Genomic DNA, 26,109 nt, shown 5'->3' with positions numbered 1-26,109 from the left:
AGCAGCTGCAGTATTTAAAATGCTGGTGCACTTAGAATATTTAGCTATGCTTCACATGCACGTGCAGAGAAAAATGCTAACACTAAAGCAGTGATAACTTTTACTAGAAGCATTTTTGCCAATGCATTTATATTACAAATATGTTTCTATTCAAAGATGCAATTCATCTATGTGCATTTCAATTTCGACCACAATGTCCCTTTAAAATAAGAGAACCGCTTTAAAGAGAGTACAAATGGGAAAACAATAGCATGTAGTTGTACCCAGCGGTTTAATGTCCTTTTTATTGGTTGACAGAGCACTTATAAAAACACATTAGGGAAGTGGCGTCTCTATGGGTTGCCATTATGATGCTTCAATGGAACTTGGCCACAAGATTTTTTTGGTATCCTTTAAATATTACTAGTTCAGTGCGTTTGGGTGACACAAACCGCATTTGCTAGGATTCTCTTATAGATTTATTTACTAAGATCCAGCTAGAATATTTTTTTTCCTCCTCCTTTACTAAAATGCTTCTGCAAGTGTGTATGGAGAAAAACAAAACTTCTGTTAAATGAGTTTCTTCACTAGAATCTGAACCATATGAAGTCGCACACTGCTTTACACAAGTCTTTGGTTTATGCCTTTGCCTCTTTATTTAAAGGGACATATTAACCATATTCTAAATCACTTGAAAGTGATGCTGCATTACTGTAAAGAGCTGAAAATAAAATATCACCTGAACATCTTAAAAAGGAAGATATTTTACCTCGAAATGTCTTTAGCTCACAAGAGTAAGTGTTTTGGAAACCGTTCTACTTCAACTACTGTCAGCTGCAGGTTAGAAAAAAAAACAAAACCAGCCCATTAGCAGTGTTGTAGTCATGCTTTGCATTGCTGTGATCTCATGAGATTTCATAGTAAACATCCTTAAACTGAATAGGGAAATAACATGACTGTGTCTTCACATACCAGATGCACACTCCCTTGCAAGTCCTGGGATTAGCATCCTGATTGGCAGCTTGAAATCCCTTTACAATGTGGTGTAAATACTTAGAATATTTTGATGTAAAATATCTTCTTTTTTTACAGAGATGTTCAGGTGATATTTTCTAGTCAGCTTTTTGCAACGATGCAGCATCCCTTTCAAGTGCTTCTATATTTGGGTATCATGTCCCTTTAACCTGTCGACATTTGGGGGTTTCTAATATATCCATCTTGTGGGAGCTGTTTCAACCCTCTTGATTGGTTAGAGAATATATGTTCTTGTCTGATTATGAAGAAAATGATTGCGTAAGTATAAATCTTTATTCTGTATATATTTTGCTGTTGAAGTTAGTGAATCTAACACAGTGTCTGTCTGCTCGAGAGCGTTTTGATAACATCTCTTTCTGTGCTGTTTCTCTTTTCTTTTGATTCCAGACCTCGACTCATGGAAAAATCCCAGGCATCTTTCCAAAGGTCTCCTCCAGTCTCCACCTCTATTCTCGCCCATTTCTTTTACCACTGCATGTACTTTTAAGACACTAGTGAAACGTTTCTGTAGATTATGCGCCTGGCATCCTTCACCACCCAGATACTCCACAAACAATGCAAATAATTTATATCATCCTCTGCTTAATTTAATTTATTTTCCTCTTAGATATGTACAGAATGTATTTGGCTTTGTTTTGCAGGTTGAGCATTTTGTCTTTATGTTCTTCAGCTTAATGCAGTTTTCTTTTTATCTCGCATGTAACCTGCTATTTGTGTTGTAACTGTGACTCATTTAAAGGGTGTTTTTTTTTTTTATTTTTTTTTTGCCATTTCTGCAAATTCATGATTTTTCTTTTAAACAGCTCTGTAGTTTTATGTTTTTAGCGTATGGGTATTTGTATGGCTCTTTCAAGTTTTTCTAGTGAGCACTGAAGAATAAAACAAACATGGTTTTTATATTGAATGGTTTTAGTTTGTTCTTCAGCAACACATGACCCTGTTCATATGAGAAGGAACGTTCTCCAGGCATGTGAGTCATATGTGCCTGCTACAGCAGATCTGTACAGTAGACGCCTTACTATAATTAGATCTGCCTTTATTTGATTATTGTTTGTATTTGTAATATTTTATAATATAGTGCTTACATTAGCCCTGATTTTATTATCCATCACAACAGCAGTGATATTGGTTTAGACAAATTTTATATGAATTTGAGATGCCAGCCAGAATATCAGCGAGCCAGACACCCACAATTACACCCACAATTAGAAGCTTGGGAAAGATGTATATTACTGGATTAGTTATAAAAAAATAAAAAAAAGCGGGTGAGTAAGAAATTATGCTTTTTCGATATTTACCATTAAGTGACTATCTAGAAGTTCAGCTTAAAACAAGGGGCACCTCATGGTGAAATATTTTCCCAAATAGATAACGCACAGTTTAGTAGATGGTAATAATCTAGTGCATTAATCGCAAGCTGACACTCACAGCTGTCAGCTGGCAGAACTCTAGACAAGTATTGTCACTTTCTTCAGAGTCTGTCACTATCAGGGTTTGACAAAAAGGTCTCTGACATCCAGTAATGTACCTTGGCATTGGTGCAGGGCTTACAACCGTGTGTCTCCCACTTGTATGGGATGTACTTCTGGCACAGCCACTAGCCACTTCTGCCCATGATCATAGTCAGGTCTTGGGACTTACAGCACAACAATGCATGAGTCTCACTTACTGGGATGGCTGCTCTAATCTTTTCCCAGCACAGGGGCTGCAGCCTCATAGGCTGCTCATGTGTCAACTTATACTGGAGTCACCAGCACTGTCCTTTGTATGAAACTCTCTTCTGGCCAGGCTTTGGAAGTCCCATTATACCACATGGCTATAGGAGAGATACAGCTAAATGACAGTACTAGTGAGGTAACCCCTCACATACTCAGGATGGTTGTACTGTTCTTGCTTGTCCCAGGTAGTGACAGTGTGCTTCAGGAATCAGTACTGTGCAGGAGAGAAGTTAACTTATAATGTAGAAAGTTAGATGCAGTGGATACCTTTTTTTCCCCAGCATTGTCAACCCTTAAAGATAAAAATGAAATCTAACTGGCCTCCCACATATAGTGCAAGTAAAAAAAGTACCAGTTTTACCCTCTAAAACACATTCATATACTACACTGTATAACATAGAGTAACACTAATTCTTCCTTTGTTTCAGGAGTTGATGCTCAAGAATGGGGCAAATTTCTTCACACCAAGAACAAGGTATAAATAAACCTATAGATCAATGTGTCAGTTACAATGTACAGCAGAGACAAGTAAATGGCAGATTTTATTGTCTAGCATGCGGCTCCTTTTATTTTAGGCCTCTGTTGTGCTATATGTCCCTCCTTACCCTGTCTGAAGCTCCCAGAATTGTTACTTGGTTTACATGAACCTGTACATTTCTTGCTCTGCCTTTTGTAATCATGTTATATTAAAATTTTATTTTCTTTCCTAAAATGATGGTGGTTCCCCATAACTTATGGAATATGTCATGCCACTAGGGGGAGGTCAAGAACCCATACAAGAGCTTAAAATCCTTCCCATCTTTATTCAGTTCTTTTCTTGGCTTTATAGGAGTTGGCTGAGAATAGAGATTTTCCAGCTGCGTGCTTATGGATTTATTTTTGGGAGCTCAGTCCAATGTAAGACCCCTATTCCCTGGGACTTATCATTCACAAAGAAGATAGGAAATAGAAAGGGATTTACAAGTATGTTTATCTATATGTAGTGCTTGTCTAGTCAGTCAGGCCAAATTACATGCTAACTATGTATGTATTATTAAAGGGACAGTACACTGTAAAATTGTTTTTATATTAATCCATTTTCAATGACTTGTTTTACCAGCTGCATAGTATATAATGTATGAGAAATTGCATTTTCATATTTATTTGTGTATATGAAGCTACTGGTTTGTGCTTTTAAACAGGCTATTACAAATGGTTGAGTTTCAGATAATATCATATCTCATTATGTTATCACTTTGTTTACACACACTTGTTTCCTTATCTTTGTCTGAAAAATCAAAGCTCAATACATAGAGAGAACAATGGAAAATTATCTTATTACTTAACTATCCTGCACCCCACTGGCAGTGTAATTTCTTCTGCTAGCTGTGTTTACTTAGGCTATTTAATAGCCTATACTCCAGTATACAAACTTTAACTATAGGTGGAGATACCACAGGCTAAATCAGCTATTTCAAATGCCAAAATGGGATAAAAGGAGCTACTTGTAAAGAATGTAATATACTCCAGCAGGTAAAATGGATAATTGAGAACAATTTAAAGGGGATAAAAATTAGGTGAACTGTCCCTTTTTAATTATAGTCATGTGTATAGTACGTATTGATACTTATTTCATGTATAGATTTATAAACTTAGTATTCCTTTATGAATACGTTTCTGTATTTCAGAATTAATCAGAAAAATGTATTTCGGGTAGCCTGATTTGTTCCTTTTTTCCTTAAAGAGAGTGGGAGTTTTCCTTTTCTTGAAGCAGGGTCCTCTTAATTGACCAACTGACGTGGATTCTTTGAGGAAACATCCCATGATGGCTTAGTGGTTAGCTAAGTTGACTTGAAAGCTGAAGGTTTAGAGTTCAAATCCAGCTATGGCTAATTGCTTCTATCCAGAAATCATGTGAAGGTGATTGGATACCATTTTTCTAATGTGTCCAGTAGGGGATGGCAATGTTTGTCCCCGTCCCAGAACTAGGTCAAGGTTTTTACTCCTAAGAAGGCAAGGGCTTTCGGCCATCTTAGACTTGAAAACCCTAAACAAAATCCTAAGGGTACCTACCTTAATCCAACAGGGTCAATTCATGCCTATTATTGCCCTTAAAGGGACACTGAACCCAAATTTTTTTTTTTAATGATTCAGATAGAGCATGACATTTTAAGCAGCTTTCTAATTTACTCCTATTATCAAATGTTCTTTAATTCTCTTGGTATATTTATTTGAAATGCAAGAATGTAAGTTTAGATGCCGGCCCATTTTTGGTGAACAACCTAGGTTGTCCTTGCTGATTGGTGGTTAAATTCATCCACCAATCAAAAACTGCTGTCCAGAGGTCTGAACCAAGAAAAAAGCTTAGATGCCTTCTTTTTCATATAAGGATAGCAAGAGAACAAACAAACATTGATAATAGGAGTAAATTAGAACGTTGCTTAAAACTGCATGCTCTATCTGAATCACGAAATACATTTTTTTAAGTTCAACGTCCCTTTAAGGATGCATACCTGCACATATCTGTCCACAATGATCACCATTAAGGTTTGCATTCCTAGACAAACATCAGTTGTCATCCTTCTCTTAAGTCTGAGTACTGCTCCTCATATCTTTATAAAGGTGCTAGGAGCATTATTGGTGGAGCTCAGGGGATGTAAATTGCCACTTATCTGGATGTTACGTTAGTGCAGGCTCCTCCCCCTCTTCTAGCTATTGCTTATACCCAAAGGTTCTCTCTTTTCTCTGAGGCAGGTTGGAGAATCAATGTTCCCAAAAGCTACTTGTATTCTGCTACAAGGGTAGCATTTCTCGGAGTTATAATAGATTCGGTCCTTATGCATTGTTTTCTGATGGAACCCTGCAAAATAAAGCTTTAGAAGGCGTCCCTCCCTGCAAAGTGCTTCATTCCCATCAGTAGCTCAGTGCATGGAGGTGGTGGGTCTTATGGTAACTGCTTCAGATGCATTTCCTGTTGCCCGTTTCCACTTGTGATCCCTTCAATTATCTATGCTAAATCAGTGGTCAAAGAATTATCTACACTTGAAGCAACAGATTGTTGTGGATTTCAGATTATCTCTCTTGGTGGACACAAAGTCCTCCTTTGACCCTTGGAGCATTCTTCCTTCGTCCGTTATGGGCTATTGTGACGGACGCCAGTGTTTTAGACTGGGGGGCGGTCTGGAATTCTCAAAGAGCGCTAGGAGTCTGGCCTCCTCTAGAGATGAGTTTACCAATCAACATTCTGGAACTTAGAGCGATTCTTCGGGCTCATTCCTGGTCCCTATTGAAGGAGGAAAAGTGTATTCATTTCTAGTCGGGCAATAATAAGACGGTCTATATAAATCAAGGGCCTACCCACAGTCCACTGGCCATGCAGTAAGTATCTCAGATTCTGTCTTGGGCAGAGAGGAATCATTGCTCCCAATCAGCAATTCACATACCAGGTGTGAACAACTGAGAGGCCAATTACCTCAGCCGTCAATCAGTCCATCCAGGAGAGTGGTCTCTCTGTCAGGACATTTTCAATCACTTAGTAATCAAATGGGGTTTACCAGACATAGATCTGATGGCATCTCACTTAAATCACAAGCTTCCAAAATATTGTGCAAGATCAAGAGATTCAAAGGCTCACATGATAGACTCCTTGCTATGTCCATAGGAATTTCATCTAGCATACCTGTTTCCTCTATTTGTTCTTCTTCCTAGAGTCATTGCTCAGATCAAACAAAAGTCGGCTTCAATAATATTGATTGCTCCAGCTTGGCCCCCGCAGAACATAGTGTGCAGATGTTCTAATCTCCTCCATGACTATTCCTCTGAGACAAGACTTGTCTCAATTGCCTCTTTTCCATTAGGATCTCAAATCTCTAAGTTTAACGGTGTGGAGGTTAAACGCTTAGTTTTGAGACAGGTTTCTCAGATTTATCACAAAATTTGGAAGGCATATTTTGAGTGATGCTCTTCCAGAGAGTTTTCTTCTTATTGCTTTAGGATTTCTAGAATTCTTCCGTTTTTACAGGATGGCCTTGTCAAGGGTTTGTATGCTAGCACCCTAAAAGGCAAAATTTCTGCTTTATCTGTTCTTTTTTTTTTTTTATAGTAAGTTAGCTAAACTTCCTAATCAAACTTTCATTCGGGTATTAATTAGAATTAGGCCAGTTGGGAGATCTATTTCTCCACCCTGGAATTTTTAATTTAGTTCCTTTTTGAACTAAAGCATTCCATTGATATCAAGCTTTTATCTTGTAAAGTGCTTTTCTTGTTCACAATCTCCTCAGCTAGGAGAGTTTGAGTTGTCAGCCTTGTCCTGTGATTCTCCATTTCTAATTATTCACAAGGATAAAACTTTACTTTATATTATTGATAATATTGATGTAGTCAGAGCTTTGAAGTTCTATCTTCACGCTACAAAAGAATTCAGACAATCCCTCTAGTTTGTTTATTTACTACTCTGGGACTCGTAAGGGGCAGAAGCCTATTAAGCTAGCGTTGGCCTTTTGGCACAATCAAGTGATTCACAAGGCTTACGTGGTAGCGACTTGTCGCCTTCTAAGTGTATCACAGCTCATTCTACAAGAGCAGTTGCAGCTTTGTGGGCTTTTAAAAATTATGCATCTTTGGAGCAGATTTGCAAAACTGCAACATGGTGGTCTCTGCATACTTTTTCCAAATTTTATTGCTCGTTTTTGCTTCTTTGCAAGCAACTTTTGGCCAGAAAGTTCTTCAGGCCACAGTGTCGGCTAAATAGGAACTGCCAGAAAAATTCTCCAACCCTTTCCATAACATAGACCATCTGCTTGGGTAATAATTCCGTATGTTATGGAGGATTATGGACCATCATCATTTTACGAAAGAAAACCAAATTTTTTCTTGCTTGATGATAAATTATTTTCTTTCGGAATTTTGGAGGTCTATAGGCCCCGTCCGTTAAAATTTTTGGGCGACCGTTCTAATGACACCCCTACAGACCCTGCTTTGTCTTTCCTACCTGTGCCTTTCCTATTCTCTGCTCAGCTATACGTTTAACTGATTTAAGGTGGGAGGGATTTTAAGCTCTTGTATAGGTTCTTGACCTCCTAGTGGTGGGAAATATGTCCCATATGTTATGAAGGACTATGAACCATCCTCATTCTAAAAGAAAATATTTTATCAGGTAAGTATAAATGTTGTTTTTAGTTTCCATCATTCTGAAATATTTTGAGGTCGCTGACCTTAGAGTTGAAAATATTCATAAAATCAGTTAACAACCACTAAATTATTATTATTATTTCACAAAAAACAGGTTTATTACAAACATTATCAACATGTTTTTCCTATCTTGTAAGATACATTTTCTTGCACTAAAGACTAAAAAAAAAAAAAAAAGCAGCAAACGAATGAAACTGGCAATAAATATACCTCTGGTTTGCTGAATGGAAATTTTATTGAACTAACAACTAGCGTGAAGGGACATCCGGAATACCCCAAGGTTTAAAGGAATGTTATACTGGAAATATAATCTCCATTAATTAAATTCAGCAAACAGCAATTCCTGTATACATTTTAATAAAAAATAAAATGTTTTGCTTTTGCTGTGGAAAAACAACTGAAAATTGTGATTGTTTGAAGTTTTCTAGACGCAGAAGCTCATTCTTTTTAAGCTGTCAGTAAAGTTAACATTAAACTTTCATGACTCAGATAGAGCATGCCATTTTTAACAACTTTCTAAGTTACTTCTATTTTAAACTTAAAGGAACAGTAAACACCTTGTATTTACAAGACATTTCTGATGTGTTGCTATAGAGTGACAAACTTACCCACTGTTTGCCTTATTTGAAGTAACCAATCCGTGCTGTAGTCCACAGACAACAAGGCTAGCCACTGTCATAAAGTTAGTTTAAAGTCAATTGTTTTGCTGTTATCTGATAAAGCCTATTAGAGACATATATGTAGTAGGGTTAGTCTGGAGTCAGTAGGTGCATTTCAAGTTCTGAGAATTAGAAATAGATGATTTTTTAAAGCTAAATTACATGAAAAGGGAGCAAAATAATGAAAATATATTGCAAAGTTTTTTCATTACTAAACATTTTCTATAAAAAATCTCAATCGGTTTACTGCCCCTTTTAAATCTTTTGGTATTCTTTGTTGAGTTATCTGGTTAGGCTCAGGAGCGGTGAATGCACTACTGGGAACTGACTGGTGGCTGCACATATATACCTCTTGTCATTGGCTCACCCAATGAGTTCAGCTAGCTCCCAGTGGTGCAGTGCTGCTCCTGGGCCTACTCTTTTTAACAAAAGATATCAATGTAACAAAACAGATTTGGTAATAGAAGTAAATTTAAAAAGTTGTTTAAAATTGCGTGTTCTTTTTGATTCACAAAACTTTACTTTTGACTTTCACATCCCTTTAAGTGGTATATTGCTGATTCGCTAGACTACAAATGTTGCTTTCCAGAGAAATGAACCACTTTGAGTTATAATATTAAATGTTTAATTATGCGTAGTAAAGAAATTCTTGCAGTATACGTTCATTATTTATTTTGCCCTCTTTTACTGTAATTTAACTCTGAAAATAAGCCTGTCCCTGACACATATCTGTGCCTAATTGCCTCAGCTGAGATAAGGAACTGCAAAACAATGCAAGTGCCAGGCCTTGTCTACTGCAGTTACAAGTCCTGCAAATATAAGTGCAGTAAACAATGTGTTAATGCATTCAGGGTTTTTTAACACTCAGCTTGTGTGTGACTATATTGCCAGACTGCACAAAGGTCTTGTAATTACAGGGTGTTTTGTGTGCCTGTATTTGCTGATAAATACTATGCATATATAAGAAACTGACTTTAATGTCCTTTTAAATAAGAATGCTATTAACCAATTGATGACCATTTATATACCAGAATCTTATTTTTGTAAGGTTTCTGAGCACATTATCTATTGCTCACTGTGGCTTCTGTATCCCTATAGCAGTAGGAGAAGGCTAACAGCTCAGCTCCACTTGGTATAACTGTGTTAGTTCTGTTTATGAATGTAATTGCAGTTCCCTGTTAGAGGAGACCCTGAGTGCACCTGTATGAATAGCACCCATCTTGTACTTAGTACGGAATTCCCCAAAATGAGACTCTCAAATGTCCTCCAGGACAGCACTAGTTCATGCTTCTAGATGTAGAATGCCACTTACCCCCGCTTCACGGCCCACTCTTATTGTGTAAGTTTCTCCAGCCCTTGGGAGACCTCTCTCTTATTCTCCGTTATCGTCAAGGTATTCTTCTGCTGTTGTGTGCTTGGAGCCACTTCGCTTAACAAACTATCTCCCCACACGCAGTCTTGGCGCGGCTCGACTGCCGCCGTACCTCTGCAAACCACCGCTCCGGGTTATGACGTCTCCGATATAGGTTCCAGCGATGTATCAAAGCTGTATCGGAGCCCAGATCTATGGGTACTAGACTTTGAGTGTTTATCAGCTTACTGGGATCGGTGCCGTCTCTCTCCCATCAAGGCCAACAAATAGTATCAAAAATTGGAAGTCGGGAGATGAAGCATCTTTATTGTCTTCATTAAAACGTAAACAATTGCCCTCTAGCGTGATGTAAAGCCTACGCGTTTCGGCACTAGTGCCATACTTGTAGCTCTCTAGATTTACCTTCTACATACAGGCTTTTAAAAAAGGGGTAAAACCATTCTGTTCGCTACTGGGCAAGGAGATGGTAACTCATGATTGGAGGCTCGCCTTTAAAGGTTCAATGCCTTGATTAAGCAACTTATAATTCTATGGCTTAAAAATAACATTGTTCATGTTTTACATATTACATCTTGAACTGTCAATCATTTAAAGAAACTACAATTAATGCTAGCATTTTATATAGTATATGCTTTTCCCAAGCAATGTCGGTATGCCTCCAGTGAGTAAATGGAGTGGCATATTGTGAACTATACCGAATAACTAGATTCGTACACCTTTGATACGTCTTGCCTATCTCTAAGTCCCTAAAGCCTAAACACCATCTAAGACATACACAGTAATATAATAAGTTACATATATAATCATGCTGTACTACATAAGTGTCTATATAATTAGATCAAAAACCTTATGATGGCTTATCCCACAATCTCCATATTAAATTCCTGCTGTATATTTAAACAATTAGATCATTTTCCACATAGTTCAAAAACTTAATAGAATTAATGCCCTTGACTGCTCATATTTAATTCCAAAAATGAATGAGGTCATATTCTGAATTAAGGCCTCTGGTTTGAAGCTGAAAAATCCAGAAAACTTCCCTTTTTTGCTAGGGCATGGTCTCTGTACCCCCCTTCTCCTCTTCACATCCATTAAAAGCAAGTAGCATCCTTATTGTGGACCCTATTAAAATGTTGGACTAGGGTGGTGGTCAGAGTACCTGACTTAATATTAGACAAGAGCGCACCTCTCTAGTCGTCATGCCTACGTACTGTAAATGACACCTGGTGCAACTGGCTAGATACACTGCATACACAATTCTGCAATTCATGCACTTTCTGTGACTATACCCTTTACTGGTAACCTCACTTGTGAAGCCTTCCCCCTATTGTGAGGTGTTCACATGTCTTGCAGGTGGAATTGCCACATCTATACACTCCCTTGAATCTCAACCAGGAACTACTGTCTTCTCTCTGTGTGGTTTTTAATTGTGTGGGTGCCGAAATGTTACCCAAAGAGAGTCCTCTTCTAAAGGCACATTTGCAGCCCTGTTGTATAGTTTCTGCCAAGGCATCATCTGCTGCTAGTAGTCTATAATGTTTCTGCACTATACCACAAATCTTGTGATACTGTAAACTGTAATCCGTAACAAAAAATGTCCCTTTACTTCCGTCTTGATACTGTCTGTCTCTTCTCAATGGATTTGGTTAGTAGGTCATGTCTTTTGGTTTTAGTCACCTCCTTTCTTATCCCTTGGATCACATAGTTTAGATCCCCTGTCTATTAAACGTTCTGTTAATAGATTGGCATGTGTCTCATAGTGTTGTTGCGTGCTACAATTTCTTCTCAGTCTTACAAACTGCCATTTCGCACCTTATCTAAATACCTGCTTAGGGTGACTGCTTCTGGCATGGAGAAGGGTATTACCGCTAATTGGTTTTCTATAAACCTCAGTTTCAATTCCTACTCCTGGTATACCCTTTAGGGTTAAATCCAGGAAATTAGTAGTCTATTGGTTAAGTTCAATAGTGAACTCCAATCCTACATTTATATTTATCCAATTCACAAATTCAATGGCTTTTTTTCGTCCCTCTCCACACCAGGAGCAGATCATCGATGTAGCGTTTGTACATCCGTATATTTCCCCTCAAGGGGTTCCCATCCCCATAGATGCGGGACAGCTCCCACCACCCCATGAAGAGGTTGGCAAAGGAAGGCGCAAATTTTGCGCCCATAGCTGTCCCACATCTCTGGAGATAGAACACCCCCTCAAAGGAGAAATAATTATGTGTCAGGAGAAACTTGGCAATCCTTAAAATGTATTTCACAAATTCTTTTTGGTACCCAGTATTTCTAAAAAGAAAGAACTCAAGGGCCTCAAGTCCCTTATTGTGGGGTATGGATGTATATAGTGCCTTCACGTCAATAGTGAGACACATATCTCCCTCCTCCCAACTTAATTCTTGCATCAAATTAAGTACGTGAGTTGTATCCTGTAGAAAACTGGTCAGACTACATACCAAAGGTTGTAAGATGTCTAACCATTGAGACAGTCTTTCTAAAAGAGACCCTATTCCACTCACAATGGGTCTACCTGCGACCCCCTCCAGGTATTTATGAACCTTCGGTAAATGGTTGAAAATTGGTACTACCGGATTATCTACCAGGAGGAAGTCACAGGTAGGCCCATCAATGAAACACAAGTATTTACCATCATCCAGTATTTGTAAGCTCACGTTTGTATTTTTTTTTTTTATAACTTTATAAAAGATCCCAATCATGCATTACAAATCTAGTCTTAGTAATATAGACATTATGTCATATACACAGAATACAGGTTTACGTATAATGTTGTGTAGAATAGAAAAATAGCTGCTTAGGAAAGTTTACATGCATGCAATCGGAAATAATTTTTTTCAAATTTTATACATAAAAATCTTAATAAACATATAAAAGAAAAAAACGAATAACAAGAGGAAAATACAATAACTAAAACAGTAATAATACTTACTCAGAGCACCTCCGGTTCCCCGCCCAGCAGCCAGCACCCAGGAAAGAGGTCTCCTGAGCTGCTGAATATATCAAAAAAGTTGTGCGTATGGTATGTGGTTGTGCCCTAATGAACCTGTCCGGAAGAGAGGCACCACTTGCCTCTAAGGTTTTTGCTCAAAACATATAGGCTATTCCTAAATGTATATGACTCTATCCCTAACCACCTCTGGAAGGAATAGCAAGTAAGCCTCCCATTTGTAGATAAAAAAATTTTTATTCTCTTTTTACGGTCTCCCCTTGTATCCGCTTGTTCAATTAACATCTGAGCGTGTGTTTTCCTAAGTAGTTGTTGAAAAGGAAGAGCTCCGTCACTCACCCATTCTTGTAAGATAATTTGTTTAGCTAGCATAAGGACCGTGGTTATAAAGATATCGGATATGAGCGTCTCGTCCTTTTGGTATTAAAAATATCACATGGTGTGCAGTGAGAGGTACCCGTTGCTTAGTTAATTTAGTTAGCCAATATGAGATTTTATGCCAAAACCTCTGCACCTTAGGGCATTCCCATAACAAATGAATCCAATCTGGAGAGTTGTATCTACACTTGCTACAAATGTCTTCCGCCTCAGGGACCCATTTGGCACGTAGGCCAGGTGTAATGTAAGATTGGTGTAAAAGTTTCATGTGCGATTCTCTCAGATTTGCAGAGACTGTACATGAGTGTGCCTTTCTAAAGCTTGCAGTGATAAGGGCCAAGTCTACCTCTAAGTCTCTAAAGTGTAACCACTTCAGCAGTGTCCCCCGCAAAGCGGAATCTTCAAAATGGCGGAGGATAAGGTCGTATGTATAGGACAGTCTAACCGGTCCTTGTTTTGCCAGAGTTCAAAGTTTATCTAGGTTAGATGGGTCCTTAGTTAACAGTCCTTCTGATAATAGCTTAGATATATAGTGTCTGCATTGGAAGTATGCGAACCTATGCGTGGCTGGAAGACTATAGTGGTTCTGTAATTCCTGAAAAGGAATTATTTCAGAGGTTAATGGGTGAAGGAGTAGATTAATTTTAGTGAGTTTTTGTTGCCATGTGCTGAATACTTTTGTTGTGTATGAATGTGATTTTGAATATGTGGGGTTAATGATTTGAGGTCTGCGTGGGGTAAAAAAGCTAAGTGTATAGGTTTTATGAAGCTAGCTCTAAATCAGGGATAGTGTAGTGGTCTGTACCCACCAGACATTCCAGCGTAAATCTAGACAAAGCAGCCCAATTATACCACACAATGTTTGATAGGCGAAGCATTGACAGATGAGTTTTTCCTATCCTGTGTTTTTTCTCCTGACACATAATTATTTTTCCTTTGAGGGGGTGTTCTATCTCCAGAGATGCGGGACAGTTATGGGCGCAAATTTTGCTCCTTCATTTGCCAACCTCTTCATGGGGTGGTGGGAGCTGTACCGCATCTATGGGGATGGGAACCCCTTCAGGGGAAATATACGGATGTACAAACGCTACATCGATTATCTGTTCCTGGTGTGGAGAGGGAAGAAAGAGAGAGCTATTGAATTTGTGAATTGGATAAATATAAATGATGTAGGATTGGATTTCACTTTTGAACGTAACCAACAGACTACTAATTTGCTGAATTTAACCCTAAAGGGTATACCAGGAGTAGGAATTGAAACTGAGCTTTATAGAAAACCTATTACCGGTAATACCCTTCTCCACGCCAGGAGCAGTCACCCTAAGCAGTTATTTAGATCAGTTGCGAAAGGGCAGTTTGTAAGACTGAGAAGCACGCAACAACAGTGAGACACATGCCAATCTATTAACAGAACGTTTAATAGACAGGAGATATAAACCATATGTGATCCAATGGATAACAAAGGAGGTGGCTAAATCCAAGAGACAGGACCTACTAACCAAATCCATTTAGAAGAGACAGTATTAAGACGGAAGTAAAGGGACATTTTTGTTACCGATTACAGTTTACAGTATCACAAGATTTGTGGTATAGTGCAGAAACATTATAGACTACTGGCAGCAGATGATGCCTTGGCAGAAACTATACAACAGGGCTGCAAATGTGCCTTTAGAAGAGGACTCTCTTTGGCTAACATTTTGACACCCACACAGTTAAAAACCACACAGAGAGAAGACAGTAGTTCCTGGTTGAGATTCAAGGGAGTGTATAGATGTGGCAATTCCACCTGCAAGGCATGTGAACATCTCACAATAGGGGGAAGGCTTCAAGAGTGAGGTTAGCAATAAAGGGTACAATCACAGAAAGTGCATGAATTGCAGAACTGTGTATGCAGTGTATCTAGCCAGTTGCACCAGGTGTCATTTACAGTACGTAGGCATGACGACTAGAGGTGCGCTCTCGCATTAGGGAACACCTCTCTAATATTAAGGCAGGTACTCTGACCACCCCCCTAGTCCAACATTTTAATAGGGTCCACAATAAGGATGCTACTAGCTTTAAAGGAACTATCATGGAAACAGTAAATGTGGGGAGCAGGGGGGGGGGGGCAGAGACCATGCCCTAGCAAAAAGGGAAGTTTTCTAGTTTTTCCAGCTTCAAACCAGATACCCCTTTTTTTTTAAAGCCCGTATGTAGAAGGTAAATCTAGAGAGCTATGAGTACGGCACTACTTGCGAAACGCGTGAGCTTTACATCACGCTAGAGGGCAATTGTTTGCATAGTGTTTGTTTTAATGAAGACAAAGACGAGTTTTATTTAAGATGCTGCATCTCCCGACTTGCAATTTTTGATACTGCTTATGAATGTGCATACAGCTGTCATTTGTGTCTACAGGGGAAACTGGAAATTTAAAGTGCTTAAGAACTACTTGGATAATTATTTTTAAATGTAGAAGTGTAAATAAATCAAATATAAACTTTTATTTTAAACTGTGTTTGTGCATATAGCAGGGGTCGACAAATCTGTTTAAAATTTAGGAGCCAGTAAGAATTTGTAGGAGCCAGGCACACATTTAGTAGCTAGACAGTGGTATTTTTATATAGATATATAGAGAAAAACCCAACAAGTTAGGAGCCAGGGGTTAAATTCTAGGAACCCCAGGCTCCTGGTTTTTTCGAGGCCCTGGTCTATAGGCTACATATACTATCCTTATGTCTTTGGCAAAGAGGAAAGAATAGCCGCACCACCAAAGCTTGTAGCATCAAGGAATCTTTATTCAGCCAGACTGTAGATCAACGTCGTTTCGGACCCATGTCCTTTATCATGTTAAACTTGGGTCCGAAACATTGTTGATCTACAGTCTGGCTGAATTCCTTGATGCTACAAGTATTGGTGGTGTGGCTATTTTTTCCTCTTTTATGAGTGGAGTTGTTTGGGGTGAGGTGCATAACCCCTATAGCGTGCACACCTGCTGCAATTTCGCCCAGGTTCTGGATACTTTGGATTTTTGGTCCTTATGTCCTTATTTCTGTATCTGCTAAACAAGCAGCAGATAAGGTTTAAATTCCATGTAGGTGCCATTGCCTTCTACTGAATCTATATCTAGGGGAGCATGGCCAGTGTGATGCTGGATACTGTGTGTGTCAGGTGACATAGTATCTTCCAATCACTTTCTATAGATCACTGATGATCTTGTGTAAGAGCATTTTATCATTACTTTCATATTTCTACGTGTTTAAACCAACTATGTGGGCTAAATACACAGTTAAAGTCAGCTCCAAATCCGCTACGGAGACCTGGCTGAATACATCTTGTGAGCCAATGAAAAGAGGCATATGTGTGTACCCGCAAATCACTTGCTAGCTCCCGGTAGTGCACTGATGCTCATTAGCCTACTTGGTGTAATTTGTTGATAAGATTATCTAAGAGAACTAAGTAAATCTGAGAAAGTAAATTGAAAAGTCTCTTAAAATGTAATAATTTGTTTAAACAGTTTTATTTTGACTAAACTGTCCCTTTACTGACGTTGTCTTCTCTTTCAGATTTACACAGACTTTGATGAAATCAGACAAGAAATTGAGAATGAAACAGATAGGATTTCTGGAAATAATAAAGTAAGGGATTATTTATTAGAAATAACATTGTTACCACGAGAGCCTGAATCAGCTGTACATCATAATGCAGCAGATTGTTAGTACTGTCCTTTTCCTTTTCTCTACAGTTCACCCTCTATACATCAATATGTTTGTCTCGCCACAAGCATTTTAACCATATAAAGCAGTATTTTGTATACAACCTAAAGTGGAACCTTTGACATTTTGAGTGCAGCATTGTGTGATGAATGCTTTGATTGTAAATTATTAACACCTTGGTTGCTGGGGTTTGCATTAACAGTGATTTACTAACAAAAAACAAGGAACAGAAAAACTATACTAGCTTGTTCTGTGCCTAGAAGGTACTGCATGATCTGTATGCCCAAAATGTGCCTCCGATATACAGTATACAGATAGTTTTACTCTGAACAAGAGCATACAGAACCAGGTTTGTGAAAGGGCAAATTTTGGGCTAGGAGATTGTTCTGAGGTGGGGAACAGTGAGATAAGCCACATAACATAAACTGTTATACTTGTGTTTGATCCCTGGTTGAGGTCTGCCCCCCCCCCCCCTCTCCAAAGGTTGGCTACCAAATTTGTACATGATCTAAAAAATAAAACGTGCAAAACATGAAATGGGTGGGTGGTTGATGAATAAACTTCTATATATGGTGAAGACAGACACTGTGTGGGACCCTGGGTTAAGCATAAGACTATCCTACAAACTAATTACGGTTACACTTTATAGCAAATATGGTGCTGACTTGATGGGCCTATTGTTCTTATCTGACATCAAAATCTGTTTTTGCTTTAATTTGTTAATAATTATTACCCTTGTGGTTTTAGTTTTATGAAATGTGATGGAGCAACCAGACATGGACCCTTTGCCTAGTGTGTCTAGCAGAAATATGACTACACCTAAGTTTCAGGGCCCACATAGGAAGCCAAAACAGGTTTCCATGTCCCTTGTTCAGCAGAAGATGGCCTGGTAATTCCAGGCTGGTCTCCCCATTTTAGGGAATATACAGGAATAATCTGCCCTTTTTTAAAGATATATTTGGGCCAATGAGGCTGCCACAGAACAAACTTTTCTGCTTTTGTACATCATTCCATTGCTTCTCTCTGTTTGTTTGTTTCATTCTTTGTAAAATATTCAGAAAATTTGATGACATGCTCTTTCTCTTTTAATACATTTTCTTATGTTCTCAGCCCTTTATCCTGCACATTTTTGTTTCTTAAAATATTTCCCATCTTAATTTATTTTAAGTGTGTCCTAGATAAATGTTCATTGTAATGTGCAGTTGTCATGGAGGCACATCCATTGGTGAGCAGCCAAATTAGTTTTAAATATTTAATGATTTCTCATCTTTTCCATTTTATGGTTTATTGTTGCTGTGGCTCAAACTTCCTGCTCTGTAACTCAGATAATATAATAATGCTGAGATCTGTTTGCATTTACAGGAATATTTTTGTATTTCCACATTACCTCTTATTTTGATTTGTTTTTTTATATTTTAGTGTTGTTGGGTTTTTTTTTTTTTTTCTTGGGTGTTCAAGTGATGTTAATACTTGAAGACAGCCGATAAAGAATGTAAAAGCCTATAGGGCTGCATATATTTATATATTTATGTTTATTAAAGGGACAGTAAAGTCATAATTAGACTTTCATGATTTAGACCAGTGCTTGACGAATATGTTTAAAAATTAGGAGCCAGTAAGAATATTTAGGAGCCAGGCATATTTTTAGTTAGATTTGTATATATGGAGAGTAACCAAAAAAGTTAGGCCCCAGGAGTACAATTCTAGGAGCCAGTAGCTCCTAGGTTTCTCGAGCCCCGATTTTAGACAGAGCATACCATTTTAAACAACTTTCCAATTTACTTCTATTGTTTAAATTGCTTCCTTCTCTTATCCTTTGCAAAAAGGTTTAACTAGGGAGGTTCTAGCTGCTGATTGGTGGCTGCATATATATACCGATTGTCATTGGCTCACCCATGTGTTTAGTTAGAAAGAGAATGGAGCAAATTTGATAAAAGAAAACTGGAAAGTTTTTGGGTTTCATGTCCCTTTAAACATAGAATAATATTTCCTAAAGATGTCCAGTTGCCTAGGGCCAGATTTAGGTAAGGTGCAGGTTACCCTCTGTGCTGCCGGTGGGGGTCTTTTGAGTTGGGACCCCCTTGTTTGCTCACGCAATAGAAGTCCTGAAAGCACAAATTTTAGTTACTTTAGGTTTTTGTGGCCACAAGTAAAAAACAATCACACACATCCTTAGTTCTGATTTATTTATCCTCTGGGGGCTGCATAAACTAGTGCAGAGGATCACATTTGGCTTTCAGACCAGCACTTTGCAATCCTTGCTCTGTGTTTGTCTTTATGGCAGATTGGTTATTACTGCTCTGTTGAATTTATTTTTTATTTTTTTTCAAACTCCGAACATGTACCGTTTAAATGAATGTTATATCACTGAAAATACAATTAAAATTACGTTTAATTCCCATTATAATGTATTTTTAGGGGGGGAAAAATCTTTAAATTATGCGTTCATTATTTATTTTGCCTACTTTTACTGTAAAATACTGGACATTTCTTTTGCAAGATGTACCGAGTGCACGGATTCATCCTAACTTGTGGGATATTGTCCTTCCTGACAGGAAGTAGCAAAGAGAGCACCACAGCAGAGCTGTCTATATAGCTCCCCCCTTAACTCCACCCCCCAGTCATTCTCTTTGCTGGCTCTAAGCAGGAAGGGTAAAGAGAAGAGGTGTTAAACTGTTAGTTTTATTTTATCTTCAATCAAGTGTTTGTTATTTTTAAATGGTACCGGTGTTGTACTATTTACTCTCAGGCTGGACATGGATGATGATTTTAGCATTTGTAACTAAGGTCCACTGCTGTTCCCACATGAGCTGAGGAGTACAGGAAAACTTCAGTGTGAGGAACGGTTTCTTGCTATACAGCAATGAGGTATGTTCAGTCATATTTTCTGCAGAGACTGTGTTAACTCAGAAAGGCTGACAGTGTCTCCATTAGGGGAAGGGTAAGCAGTAATCCTAGTGTTATCAGAGGTTTTTACTAGCTTGCATAAAGGGTTCATTTTTTTGTGTGCACTCAGTTTATGTGAATTTGGGACAAACGTTTGTGTCTGGGAGTAACGTTTTCTGTTTTATGGGACATTTGCTTGAGGGTTCTTTGGGGTTGTTTATAACCCACATGGCTTTCAGGCAGGGTTTGTTAGTTTTGTGTAGGCCCCAGCAACATCAAGTGAGGTGGGGGGGCCTATTTACAAGCATTTATAAGCAGCAAGCAACTTCTCCTGAGGTTCTGATAGTCTTCTGAGGGCCTAATTGAAGCTTTAAACCCCATATTATCACTTCCTAAGGGCAGGTAGGGCCACAGCAGAGCTGTGGCAAGGTGCTTTAGTTTTTTTTTACCGGTTTTAGACAATTATCAATCCGGTTTTCTTTTACAAAGATATGCCGAGTCCACGGATTTCATCCTTACTTGTGGGATATTAACCTCCTGCTAACAGGAAGTGGCAAAGAGCACCACAGCAGAGCTGTATATATAGCCCCTCCCTTCCCCTCCACCCCCAGTCATTCTCTTTGCCTGTGTTATAATAGGAAGACATGGTAAAGTGAGGTGTTAGTTTAGTTTCTTCAGTCAAGAAGTTTTTTATTTTAAATGGTACTGGTGCGTACTATTTTCCTCAGGGGGATAAGGAAGAAGATTTCTGCCCTGAGGTTTGATGATCTTAGCATTTGTAACTAAGATCCACGCTGGTTCCCACAAGACTTCTGAAGGTAACCATGAGACATCTTCAGTGTGGAGACCGGTTTCATGCTACAAGCAGCATTAAGGTATGTGCAGCCTATTTTTTCTGAGGAGACTTGGTGTATCAGAACTGGCTGGCATTATTTTCCTGTATGTGAATGGGGTAAGCAGTAAAACCTATTTTAACAAGAGGGGTGTTACTGGAGTCCCTATTTTATATTTATCATTAGTTGATATTTGGGCATTATGTGACATGGGAGACAATATAAAAAATGTTTTATGTTTTTTATTTTTGGCACTTAAAACTTATTGGTTTTATGCTTGAGGGTTATATTGTGTGTGTATTTTTACTTTAGTGCAAAACTGCATTTCCATGCGGTGTTTGGGCCTACTGCGACTTTTGACCTTAAGGGCGGAGCCTATTTTGGCACAATTTCTTCAGGCTTAGCAGCAGCAAACAATAACTCGGTGGCTCCTGGACTGTGTAGCTGGTCTGAAGGGTTGGAAACTTGATTCGAAGTACCCTGGGGGCAGGTAGGCGCCACAGCGTGTATTTCTCCAACATTGGTGTGTCCGGTCCACGGCGTCATCCATAACTTGTGGGAATATTCTCTTCCCCAACAGGAAATGGCAAAGAGCACAGCAAAAGCTGTCCATATAGTCCCTCCTAGGCTCCGCCCACCCCAGTCATTCTCTTTGCCGCTGAACAAGCAGCATCTCCACGGAGATGGTGAAGAGTATGTGGTGATTAGTTGTAGTTTTTTATTCTACTATCAAGAGTTTGTTATTTTAAAATAGTGCTGGTATGTACTATTTACTCTGAAACAGAAAAAGATGAAGAGTTCTGTTTGTGAGAGGAATATGATTTTAGCAGCAGTAACTAAAATCGTTTGCTTTTTCCACATAGGACTGTTGAGATGAGATAACTTCAGTTGGGGGAAACAGTTGGCAGACTTTTCTGCTTAAGGTATGACTAGCCATATTTCTAACAAGACTGTGTAATGCTGGAAGGCTGTCATTTCCCCTCATGGGGACCGGTAAGCCATTTTCTTAGTCTCAAACAGAATAAAGGGCTTAATATGGGCTATAAAACTGGTAGACACTTTTATGAGCTAGATCGATTGCTTTATTTGGGCATTTTATACAGCTTTATGTTGAAATTCACACTTTATAAACTTTGGGGAACATTTTTTTACGTCAGGCACTGGTTTAGACACCTTCCCAGTCAGGAAGGGCCTTCTCTGTAGTAGGCAGAGCCTCATTTTCGCGCCATTACTGCGCAGTTACTTTTGAGAGCAGGACATGCAGCTGCATGTGTGTGGGTCTGAAAGTAGTTGAAAAGGTTCCTAGAAGGCTTCATTTGGTATCATATACCCCCCTGGGTTTGGTAAAGTCGCAGCAAAGGCTGTAGCTGGGACTGTAGAGGGGTTAAAACTGTAACCGGCTCCGGTTTCCTCATTTTAAGGGTTAAAGGTCTGAAATTTGGGGATGCTTTGAATGCTTTAAGACACTGTGGTGAAAATTTGGTTAAATTTGAACAAATCCTTCATAGTTTTTCACATATTCAGTAATAAAGTGTGCCCTGTTTAAAATTTAAAGAGACAGTAACGGTTTTGTTTTAAAACGGTTTTTGTACTTTATTGACAAGTTTAAGGCTGTTTAACATGTCTGTGCCTTCAGATAAACTATGTTCTGTATGTATGGAAGCCAATGTGTCTCCCCCTTCAAAATTGTGTGATAATTGTGCCATAGCGTCCAAACAAAGTAAGGACAGTACTGCCACAGATAATAAAGTTGCCCAAGATGATTCATCAGATGAAGGGCGTAGACATAGTTCTACATCATCTCCTGTGTCTACACCAGTTTTGCCCGCACAGGAGACCCCTAGTACTTCTAGCGCGCCAATGCTTGTTACTATGCAACAATTGACGGCAGTAATGGAAAACTCCATAGCAAATATTTTATCCAAAATGCCTGCATTTCAGAGAAAGTGTGATTGCTCTGTTTTAAACACTGTAGAGCAGGAGGGCGCTGATGATAATTGCTCTGTCATACCCTCACACCAATCTGAAGTGTCCATGAGGGAGGTTTTGTCAGATGGGGACATTTCTGATTCAGGTAGAATTTCTCAACAGGCAGAACCTGATGTTGTGACATTTAAATTTTAAATTAGAGCATCTCCGCGCACTGCTTAAGGAGGTGCTATCTACTCTGGATGATTGTGACAACCTGGTCATTTCAAAAAAATTGTGCAAGATGGACAAGTTCCTAGAGGTTCCGGTGCACCCCGACGCTTTTCCTATAACCAAGCGGGTGGCGGACATAGTGAATAAGGAGTGGGAGAAGCCCGGCATACCTTTTGTCCCCCCTCCTATATTTAAGAAATTATTTCCTATGGTTGACCCCAGAAAGGACTTATGGCAGACAGTCCCTAAGGTCGAGGGGGCAGTTTCTACACTAGCCAAGCGCACTACTATTCCTATCGAGGATAATTGCGCTTTCAAAGATCCTATGGATAAAAAATTGGAGGGTTTGCTTAAAAAGATTTTTGTACAGCAAGGTTACCTCCTGCAACCTATTTCGTGCATTATTCCTGTCACTACAGCAGCGTGGTTCTGGTTCGAGGAACTAGAAAAGTCGCTCAGTAGAGAGACTCCGTATGAGGAGGTTATGGACAGAATTCACGCACTTAAGTTAGCTAATTCCTTTATTTTAGATGCCGCTTTGCAGTTAGCAAGATTAGCGGCAAAAAATTCAGGGTTTGCAATTGTGGCGCGCAGAGCGCTCTGGCTAAAGTCTTGGTCAGCGGATGTATCTTCCAAGACAAAATTGCTTAATATCCCTTTCAAGGGTAAAACCCTTTTTGGGCCAGAATTGAAAGAGATTATCTCAGACATCACTGGGGGTAAGGGCCACGCCCTTCCACAAGATAGGCCTTTCAAGGCCAAGAATAAGTCTAATTTTCGTTCCTTTCGCAATTTCAGGAACGGACCGGCCTCCAACTCTGCAGCCTCTAGACAAGAGGGTAATGCTTCACAAACCAAACCAGCTTGGAAACCGATGCAAGGCTGGAACAAGGGTAAGCAGGCCAAGAAGCCTGCTGCTGCTACCAAAACAGCATGAAGGAGTAGCCCCCGATCCGGGACCGGATCTAGTAGGGGGCAGACTCTCTCTCTTTGCTCAGGCTTGGGCAAGAGATGTTCAGGACCCCTGGGCACTAGAAATAGTTTTCTCAGGGTTATCTTCTGTAATTCAAGGAACTACCCCCAAGGGGAAGGTTCCACATGTTTCACTTACCTTCAAACCAAATAAAGAGACAGGCATTCTTACATTGTGTAGAAGACCTGTTAAAAATGGGAGTGATACACCCAGTTCCAACCGTGGAACAAGGAATGGGTTTTTACTCAAATCTGTTTGTTGTTCCCAAAATAGAGGGAACTTTCAGACCAATTCTGGATTTAAAGATCCTAAACAAATTTCTCAGAGTGCCATCGTTCAAAATGGAAACTATTCGAACGATTTTACCTACAATCCAGGAGGGTCAATTTATGACTACCGTGGATCTAAAGGATGCGTATCTACATATTCCTATCCACAAAGATCATCATCAGTTCCTAAGGTTCGCCTTTCTGGACAAACATTACCAGTTTGTGGCTCTCCCATTCGGGCTAGCCACTGCTCCAAGGATTTTCACAAAGGTATTTGGGTCCCTTCTAGCGGTTCTAAGACCAAGGGGCATTGCAGTGGCACCTTACTTGGACGACATTCTGATACAAGCGTCGTCTCTTTCAAAGGCAAAGGCTCACACAGACATCGTTCTGGCCTTTCTCAGATCTCACGGATGGAAAGTGAACATAGAAAAAAGTTCCCTGTCTCTGTTGACAAGAGTTCCTTTCTTGGGGACAATAATAGATTCTTTAGAAATGAAGATTTTCCTGACAGATGTCAGAAAGTCAAAACTTCTAAACGCTTGTCAAGTTCTTCACTCTGTTCCACGACCGTCCATAGCTCAGTGCATGGAAGTAGTAGGGTTGATGGTTGCAGCAATGGACATAGTTCCTTTTGCGCGAATTCATCTAAGACCATTACAACTGTGCATGCTGAAACAGTGGAATGGGGACTATACAGACTTGTCTCCAGTGATTCAAGTAGATCAGAAGACCAGAGACTCACTCCGTTGGTGGCTAACCCAGGATCACCTGTCCCAGGTAATGAGCTTCCGCAGACCAGAGTGGGTCATCGTCACGACCGACGCCAGTCTAGTGGGCTGGGGCGCGGTCTGGGACTCCCTGAAAGCTCAGGGGCTATGGTCTCGGGAAGAGTCTCTTCTCCCGATAAACATTCTGGAACTGAGAGCGATATTCAATACTCTCAGGGCTTGGCCTCAACTAGCAAAGGCCAGATTCATAAGATTCCAATCAGACAACATGACGACTGTTGCTTACATCAACCATCCAGGGGGAACAAGGAGTTCCCTGGCGATGAGAGAAGTGACCAAAATCATAAAATGGGCGGAGGATCACTCCTGCCACCTATCTGCGATCCACATCCCAGGAGTTGAAAACTGGGAGGCGGATTATGTCGTCAGACATTCCATCCGGGGGAGTGGGAACTCCACCCGGAGATATTTGCCCAGTTGACTCAATTATGGGGCATTCCAGACATGGATCTGACGGCGTCTCGTCAGAACTTCAGGTTCCTTGCTACGGGTCCAGATCCAGGGATCCCAAGGCGACTCTAGTGGATGCATTAGTAGCGCCTTGGACCTTCAACCTAGCTTATGTGTTTCCACCGTTTCCTCTCATTCCCAGGCTGGTAGCCAGGATCAAGCAGGAGAGGGCCTCGGTGATCTTGATAGCTCCTGCGTGGCCACGCAGGACTTGGTATGCAGACCTGGTGAATATGTCATCGGTTCCACCATGGAAGCTACCTTTGAGACAGGATCTTCTAGTACAAGGTCCATTCGAACATCCAAATCTAGTTTCCCTCCAGCTAACGGCTTGGAAATTGAATGCTTGATTTTATCTAAGCGTGGGTTTTTGGATTCTGTAATAGATACTCTGGTACAAGCCAGAAAACCTGTAACTAGAAAAATTTACCATAAAATATGGAAAAGATATATCTGTTGGTGTGAATCCAAGGGATTCTCATGGAGTAAGATCAAAATTCCTAGGATCCTTTCCTTTCTACAAGAAGGTTTGGATAAGGGATTATCAGCAAGTTCTCTAAAGGGACAGATTTCTGCTTTATCTGTCTTGTTACACAAACGACTGGCAGCTGTGCCTGATGTTCAAGCTTTTGTTCAGGCTTTGGTCAGGATCAAGCCTGTTTACAGACCTTTGACTCCTCCCTGGAGTCTGAATTTAGTTCTTTCAGTTCTTCAAGGGTGTCATGGTCTGAGACACGATATCTGGAAAAGTATGAGAACGTGTCACTATTAATTATTTGGGCCACAACTGCTGGT

At 39.6% G+C, this 26,109-nt stretch overlaps 1 protein-coding gene across 1 annotated transcript in view; it reads left to right on the top strand.

Annotated features, from left to right (window-relative positions):
• DNM1L (dynamin 1 like) overlaps positions 1–26,109 on the top strand; it is a gene marked incomplete in the record, with an annotated part of 105,058 nt that overhangs the window by 20,839 nt on the left and 58,110 nt on the right. Inside the window, 2 exon segments of the mRNA XM_053719016.1 lie at positions 3,161–3,207; positions 16,821–16,892. Of these exon segments, the coding sequence (XP_053574991.1) occupies positions 3,161–3,207; positions 16,821–16,892 (119 nt within the window).

Source organism: Bombina bombina, chromosome 6, assembly GCF_027579735.1.
Source record: "Bombina bombina isolate aBomBom1 chromosome 6, aBomBom1.pri, whole genome shotgun sequence".
Taxonomy (NCBI): domain Eukaryota; kingdom Metazoa; phylum Chordata; class Amphibia; order Anura; family Bombinatoridae; genus Bombina; species Bombina bombina.
Note: the sequence above shows the minus strand (reverse complement) of the source record. Positions and strands in the feature narration are given on the sequence as shown.